We start from the raw sequence: 7,880 nt of genomic DNA, 5'->3' as shown, positions 1-7,880 counted from the left end.
TGGATGGCCACGTTCATTATATTTTTTAACTCGCACATATTTATATCTATTCTTTAGTTTTTACGGAGATTTGTATGATTAAAAATACATCGTCATATTTACGTATTTATACTATATCAAAATTCGTTGTGATACTGGTAATTATTAGCGAACGTATCATTTAGCTAATATGTGTTTTAGAGACGGAAATGGCATATCGTTATTTTAGCCTAGTCATGTCACTTTTCGAGGTAAACAATCGACAGTGAAAAGGGGCTAAAATCTGGTTATAAAACTTGCTTTTTTCCCTTAAATCCCACTTGTTGCACGACGCAACATCAAGATATGATCTTTCCAATATATAAAGTACCTACGGTTTGAGTTTCGTTGAAGTAGGATCTTATACCATGGTTAAGGTGATTTTTGAGTGGACTAGTACGATAATAAGTCAAGTAGGGCAAAATGTCATTTTGATTACATCTGTCAAAAAGCATTGCAGTACCCGCTGACTTGCAGATCTGATTCAACACTAGTCACTGAGCACAAGCTAAGTGGTCTAGTGGTTATGACACCATGCTATTATCTGGAGGTCGTGGGTTCGATTCCAACACGAATCACTGGAGAAATTTTTTTGCAAGTATTTGGGAATGTATTGAGGTAGGCCAAGACATTCTGATTAAATTTCCAGACGCAAAACACCATTGAAACACAATGTGATTAATTACATGTCCAAATGATTTCAGTGGGCTACAATGATTGAGCTCTGGAATAAACTTGATGAAGAAGGAATTCTTGAGGAAAAGTTAGTCAGACATCTTTGGAGGGATGAGCTTGCCAAAGATGAATCTAGTTTTGAAGTCTTCTTGGAGTTAATGAAGCAGTTTGGACTACCCCAAAACCATCCCGCTCAAATGGCTTGAATTCCAGCATATTTTGCAGGAGAATGGTAGGACAGCTGTGCGAATGAGTTATTCTAAGGTATGTAATCATTGCCTAAAATGTTAATAAATATTAGAAAGAATTGTTTAATACTTAACCCTATCTCATTCCATGTCCCTTTCTTAAAGACACTCCATTTAGTATTCATCCAAGAAAAATGCATCCGAAATTCCCCATGCTCTTACTTTTTTTAATGGTTGGCAATAGTGTTCTATTTACACTTCCACATTTTATTTTTAATAATATTATAATTTTGAATTATATGTTAAGGTCTGTGAAGTCGCCACTAGCTGTGGAATTTCCGTGAAGAATCTGATCCACACCCTACATGATCTTGGAATCATTTTGTACTTTGAGAACAACAAACTACTGAAGGACACAGTGATAACAAACCCACGGAAGCTGATTGACATCTTAAAGAAAATCATCACAGTGGTGGAACCTGATGACAGTGATAAGGTGAGTTAAGTAGAAATTCCCTGCCAGATGTCATTCCCTGCCAGACACCACAGAGTGATAACATGTTTAAAATTATCATTATTTTCAGTGGGCTTCAATGATCAAGTTGTGGAATAAACTTGATAATGAAGGTATACTGGAGGAAGAGTTAGTCAGACATCTTTGGAGAGATGAGATTAGCAAAGATGAATCTAGCTTTGAGGTCTTCTTGGAGTTAATGAAGCAGTTTGGACTGCTCTGTGAGAAAATCAAGGTATTGCTTTTTTTCTTTTGTGTTTTTTCTGTTGGCAAATACTTGGAGAGTTCAGATAGTCACTAGCCATTCAGCTACAGTAGTTAATGATAAATTGACCTGCCCCTTAACTAACTTAATATACAGTGCAATCAATGCTAATACAAATCTATTAAAAAATAAATTAATATAGATTTTTTTTAAAGGCAAAGAAATGCAGACATAAATGGTGACTTATTCCATCTTTTCATTGTAAAATGAAATTCAGCAAATTATTTACAAAAAAAAGAGAGTTTAAATTATTTTAAGAATGTTAATCTTACTCTACCTCACATGCCATTTGGATTGCAGAACATTTGATTATTTAAAAAACTGGTAATGTAAGATGTACATTTTTCTGGTATTTTCTATCTTTTTTTTTTAATTCATTTGTTTTTTCTCAAGAATCAGGAAAGCAAATATCGCTCATTTTTTGTACCCTGTCGATTGAAACGTAGCAAAGACAATGTGTCTATTCAACTTGATACAGCTCAGATGGTATCTATCTATATGGCCTCCGAGGATTTCATCCCTGATAGTGTCTTCCATCCTCTAGTTGTCAGCTTGATTGGAATGGTACAAGACATGGGCTACACAGCCATGCTGGAATTATTTAGCAACTATGCGGACATCAGCCTAGGACTTGAACACACTCTCAGCTTAGGACCAGTAGTCATTAATAACAAGCCCTCATTGAAGGTAAGATGATAAGTGATGTCATTTATTTACTATTGGAGTGATAGGTAATGAAATTCAAAATAGAAAATCAAAGTCACAACATAGAGATGAGTTATTTTCATTGTACCTTCTTTTATGTTTTTTTTTAATTGTTGTATTGTATGAATAAAAACATTTTTTTACAGTAACACCTGAGAGATAAGCAAATAAGGGATAATTTGCTCTTGCTTTATTCCTACAGTAGGAGTATTTAGGAGAGTAATGTACAGATACAAGGCACATGGCCAAGGCACTGCCCACAAAAAAAAATAAATATAAATAAATAAAAAGAGGTACTCAGAAACAGCTATTTTCCTATTTAAATTCCATGTACCATGGTCAAGCATATCTAAACAAAAATCTCAAACACTATCCCAACTTCTTTCCCTGCTGAGTGCTTTGCATCTTGCATGGCCCTACACAGACTCAGATTCAGATATTTATTATGTCAAAATGTCAATGCACCATGATAATTGGTTTCCACAGTTAAAAAATACAAATAAGACTTATTATATATCTACTAAATACTTGGACTTTTTGTGGATCTACCCGTGATTTACAATAAAAGTGGCATGCATGATTGAATTATTGATTGATTTTATGTTTGTATGTTAGCTGGAAATATTACGGGTGCCTATCATTCAGGAAGATGGTACCAAGACACCAAGAGGTGAACCCAGTCCTAGAGTCTGTATGCAGGTATTGATAAATGAAATCTTGCAATTGAAATAGCAGCTGTAAAATTACACACATCAATGGTGATGTTCTTTATTAATGATATTACCTAGAGATCATAGACATATTAAGTAGATTTATTATCTATTTGTATTTATACCAAATAAAAAATTAAAAAATAGATTTATCTGGGTAAGGGTGTATGAGAGATATTCTTACTACTGTCCTTGTGTAAATATACTATAGATAAGTACAATCCAAATCCATTAAAATAATTGTATTTGTTATCAATTTTTAATTTGCATGCTTTTTAATGATGTGAACAGCTAATGTATTGTATGTGTTCTTGTTTTAATATTTTAATGGAACTTTATTTAATGAGGATGGCCTTTGAAGCTCACCATTGATCATTGATTGGACTTATAATTTTAAGTAATAATAATAATATTTATTATAAAGTAAAAAATTTTGCTAAATATAAATAACAATAATTCTGGTGGCATAAACAATAGCACTATTGTATCATCATTAAATCAATCAAACCATATATGGTGCAAAACCTGAAACCATATTAAAGCGTTTTTGGTGGTGCATTTCTATTATGGCATTATTTTTTCTCAAAATTTTGTTTGAAAAATTCTAGATCCACCCCTGTGTATTGTCTGTTAAATTGTTGTATTTTATCATTGGGCATATTAAGTCAATTAAATCATAATATCTAACAATTTAAACTGTGAAACCAATGCTTCTCTTATATTACATACAATTTTTTCTTTAAATTTTTTTTGTAATGTTTTCAATTTTAAATTATTTTAAAAATCCACATTCAAGGTGTTAGATTTTCTGAAGAAAGAGATGAAAGTGCTGACATACGGAATGAAGCACACACGTTATAAGTTCCGTGTCCTGTGCTGGACAAGCTTGCGAGAAATGCACTTCCACGATTTGGAGGAGTGCCTGGAAAATGACTGTATTCCATGCGGAAGGGAATCGATAACCACAGGCAAACTTCAAAGGATGTTCAAGAATAAGCAACTAGTGACAGGTAAATAACAAAAACTGGGAAGGAAAACTTGTGAAACCAGATAACATTTTGCTATACCTCATAAAAATGTTTATAGGTAATACAGGTAACAACATTGTGCTGACATCTGGAATGAAGCACACACGTTATAAGTTCCGTGTCCTGTGCTGGACAAGCTTGCGAGAAATGCACTTCCACAATTTGGAGGAGTGCCTGGAAAATGACTGTATTCCATGCGGAAGGGAATCGATAACCACAGGCAAACTTCAAAGGATGTTCAAGAATAAGCAACTAGTGACAGGTAAATAACAAAAACTGGGAAGGAAAACTTGTGAAACCAGATAACATTTTGCTATACCTCATAAAAATGTTTATAGGTAATACAGGTAACAACATTCCATTGATCAATTTCACTCAGTACGTGGTGTAGTAGCTTGGACTATAATTATACAGGTGATGGTAAATAGCCAAACCAGTAGCTTCTTCTGTGTGTGTGGAGGGGGGTTCATTAATGAGAATAATGTTCTAGGTAATCTAATATTATTTTTGGTTTTCAAATATTGTATTTCAAAAGATGGTGGGTGACAAGACAGACGACTGTACCCAACATCATATAAACTTATGTCATATATAATACAAGAGTGCCTTTTTATTCCTTCATGACCCCCCCCCCCCTCTTGCAAATATCTGAACCTGATTTTTGGGAGCATGGCTAATGTGGATGGACAGTACAACACGATTTTTATTTTGGTAAAGCAGTGAATTCTACTTCCCTCGCTGTTGGATGATTGGCACTACATTACTCAGCTTCATGTTGGGAGGTGGTCCGAATCATTGGGACTACATCCCTCAGCTTCATTTTGGGAGGTGGTCCAAATTACTTGAAAATAAACTTGAATTTTATATTAATCTCAGCAATTAATTATTCTATATGAAATATGTAATATATATGTTATTCGATTCTAACTTGCCTATTGTGTTTGATGTCCTTTACTGTCATATTATGTTTTTTTGAATTCCTGTTTTTTTTTTTTATTATTATACAGTAGACAATTTTTTTTTTCAAATTACTCTTTGGAAATCAATGTTTCAGTATTGAAAGCTTTATCCAGAAATGAAGGGATAAAACTGGTCAGAGAGCCAAAGTAAATTTTTAATTTACAACATTCATGCACTGCTTTATGCTCAGTTTTGATTTGATTTATTTGAAATAAAAAACAAACATAACATAAACCAAGAGGCACAGTTTATATGCTTTATATCCAGAAGCATCCCATTTTATTATTAGTCTTACAGACAATCAGCTTGATACCAACAATGGGTTTTCTAGCTAAAAATGGTTCGCTTGATACAGATTTTTTTTTAAATTTTTTTCCGAGGTAACAACAAAATTGTTGTTGGGCTACTGTAAGGGGCCCATGCCCACCTGTGATTTAGAATAAATTCACTATTAAAACTTTATATAAATTGATTTTGTCCTGATCTAAATTTAATGTGATAGACAGCAATCAATTTTAGTCGCTTGATCCTGTATTCATTTTTTTAACAACCTATTTATTTGTAGGTTCTCCAATGCAAGGAGCAGGATCAAGTGATACTGAAACAGTACCACCAGGTTAGATGTTATTTACTATTTTGTGTCTCATGAAATTATCTGTTTTTAATGAGCACTATGTAAATGCTTGGATGTTTTTATTATTATTATTATTGTAATTATTATTATTATTATTATTATTACAGTATTATTTTTATTATTTTTACATTATATTTTTATTATTTTTACATTATATTTTTTTTTATCAAAGTTACCGTATTTTATTGTATAGCCTACTTCAATTTTCACTTCAGATGAACATCTTGGTTATCTGGAAGACAAGCACCTGCTTCGTTTCGCAGTGGGCATGGGAATGGAGTGGAAACAACTGGGTGTCAGACTGGGTCTCAGTTGGAACAGGATCCAACAAATATGGAGTGATAAGAGACAATTGCCAGAGAGCATAATGGATATGCTTACAGAATGGAGGAATCATCAGAATTACGAGACAAATCAAGTGGAGATAATGTGCATGGATTTGAAGGAGCAAGGACTCACAGAACTTGCTAACAATGTTTTTGGCTCGCAAACCTCAACAAAAGTACATGCTAGACGACCGTTACATCAGAGACACCAGCAATATGATGGTAGGTAATTTATTCCTGAAATTGCAGTCCATCAGAGCAGATTGTTTGATGTTCCTTTCTTCTTCTTTTTTAAATAAAAAAGTAAGGATCAATAAAAAAGTAACAATAAATAAAAAAGTAAGGATGAAATACTATGGGAGGTATATTATATATTTTTGTAAGTGTTTTACAAAAGAATGATACAACGATACAAAATCCTCAACATTCCTTCAAATGCTTCCTTCATCATCATCTTTTTGCTGTATTCCACATGGCACATTCTACAAACTCTGCCAGTTGCCTCTGTCATGGCTGGACTAGGGACTGTAAAGTCTGCAATGTTCTTGACAGTTGTGGATCCAGGAATATTTAAAATAGAGGGTCCCAGGGAGAGACTTTCAAAGATGGAGAGTGTAGGCCACCTCAGCCCCACCATGGTTGGAACTGAGGTAAAAGAATTTATAATTATGGCACGTCTAGAACCGGCATGGCACTCTCAAGACCTAAACTTGATTACAATTTGGCCTTTTTTCTCCATTTTTTAAAAAACCTGCTGAGGCCCACCACAATCTTCCATTTGATTCTGCCACTATACTTAAAGCGTGTTTTAATATTTGATGTCCTTCCTCTTTGTTTAGGATACTTAGCAGACATTGATATGCTGTTTATTGCCCAAAGACTTGGCAAGGACTGGAAATCCTTTGGCAGCATCATTGGTCTGAAAAAACATGAAATAGAAAGAATTGAGATGGACTTTTCACCACCCAATGTGGACTCAAGTCTGGAAATGTTGGTTAAATGGAGAGAAAGGCAAAACTTTGAAGTAAATCACCTTGTAAAGATGAGTGACGCATTGAAAAAACTTGGAAAGAAGGCTGTCGCTAAAGAACTTCGGAAGTACTACCAGGAAACTCATCAAAAATGATTCAAGAACATTTGTAGGTACACAATAGTACCAGAACTTTGAAGGACAATTACACACTGATTAGGCCAGGGGGGCTAGTTGCTAAAGAAGGCTGTCGCTAAAGAACTTCGGAAGTACTACCAGGAAACTTACCAAAACTAATGAAAGAACATAAGTACGCATTGGTAGCGAAAATTTCAAAGAACAATTACACACTGATTAGGCCAAGGGCTAGTTTCTCCAATCCCTTCACTTAGAGCAGGGCCCCACCACTGCAATTACGACACTCAATTAAAGTTTAATACCACAGTGTATCATAGTTCAAATAATGACAACAGAAGATTTTATATGGTAAGGAGGAAGTAAATGATAATATAGTGTATAATATACATGATTTAGTATCGTACATTTTGTAAATATAATGGTATTATGCAAATATATATTCTATTCTTCTTTAGCATTTAATCAAGTTGCTTTACATGAATTATATGGTATTTTGTTTTTATATCACAGTAATTTATCATACAATGCGATTACGCATCTTTTGATACTGAAATGCCAATTTTTTTTATAAGATTTATGAAATTAATTTAGAATGTCATATCTTTAAAAGAATTAAGAAAAATACTTTCATTTAATTGAAATGGTTTGATTACATGTTTGAGGGCATTGTTTAGTATACCTGGACATTCAGTGGGATCCATACTGTAAAGTTTTTGAATTGAGTGGATGATACCTCAAAAACCAACTCG

At 33.7% G+C, this 7,880-nt stretch overlaps 1 protein-coding gene across 1 annotated transcript; it reads left to right on the top strand.

The window, feature by feature from the left end:
- The first annotated feature begins 942 nt into the window (after positions 1-942).
- LOC117106677 lies at positions 943-7,368 on the top strand. Its single transcript, XM_033248081.1, has 9 exons — positions 943-957; positions 1,189-1,377; positions 1,466-1,630; positions 2,054-2,347; positions 2,981-3,064; positions 3,872-4,085; positions 5,629-5,679; positions 5,913-6,245; positions 6,863-7,368. The coding sequence occupies exons 1-9, from the start codon at positions 943-945 to the stop codon at positions 7,147-7,149; spliced, it is 1,632 nt and encodes a 543-aa protein (XP_033103972.1). The 3' UTR covers positions 7,150-7,368.
- The last annotated feature ends 512 nt before the right edge of the window (positions 7,369-7,880 follow it).

Source organism: Anneissia japonica, unplaced genomic scaffold, assembly GCF_011630105.1.
Source record: "Anneissia japonica isolate Jap-2015-1 unplaced genomic scaffold, ASM1163010v1 scaffold111_len187536_cov110, whole genome shotgun sequence".
In the NCBI taxonomy this organism is placed as follows: domain Eukaryota; kingdom Metazoa; phylum Echinodermata; class Crinoidea; order Comatulida; family Comatulidae; genus Anneissia; species Anneissia japonica.
This window is presented reverse-complemented; position numbering and strand designations above follow the sequence as displayed.

Excerpts from the sequence above, each read along its gene's own strand:
- LOC117106677 (XM_033248081.1), top strand. Across the intron at positions 3,065-3,871 it reads GTCCTAGAGTCTGTATGCAG|GTGTTAGATTTTCTGAAGAA; the intron begins GTATTGATAAAT and ends TCCACATTCAAG. Across the intron at positions 6,246-6,862 it reads GAGACACCAGCAATATGATG|GATACTTAGCAGACATTGAT; the intron begins GTAGGTAATTTA and ends CTCTTTGTTTAG.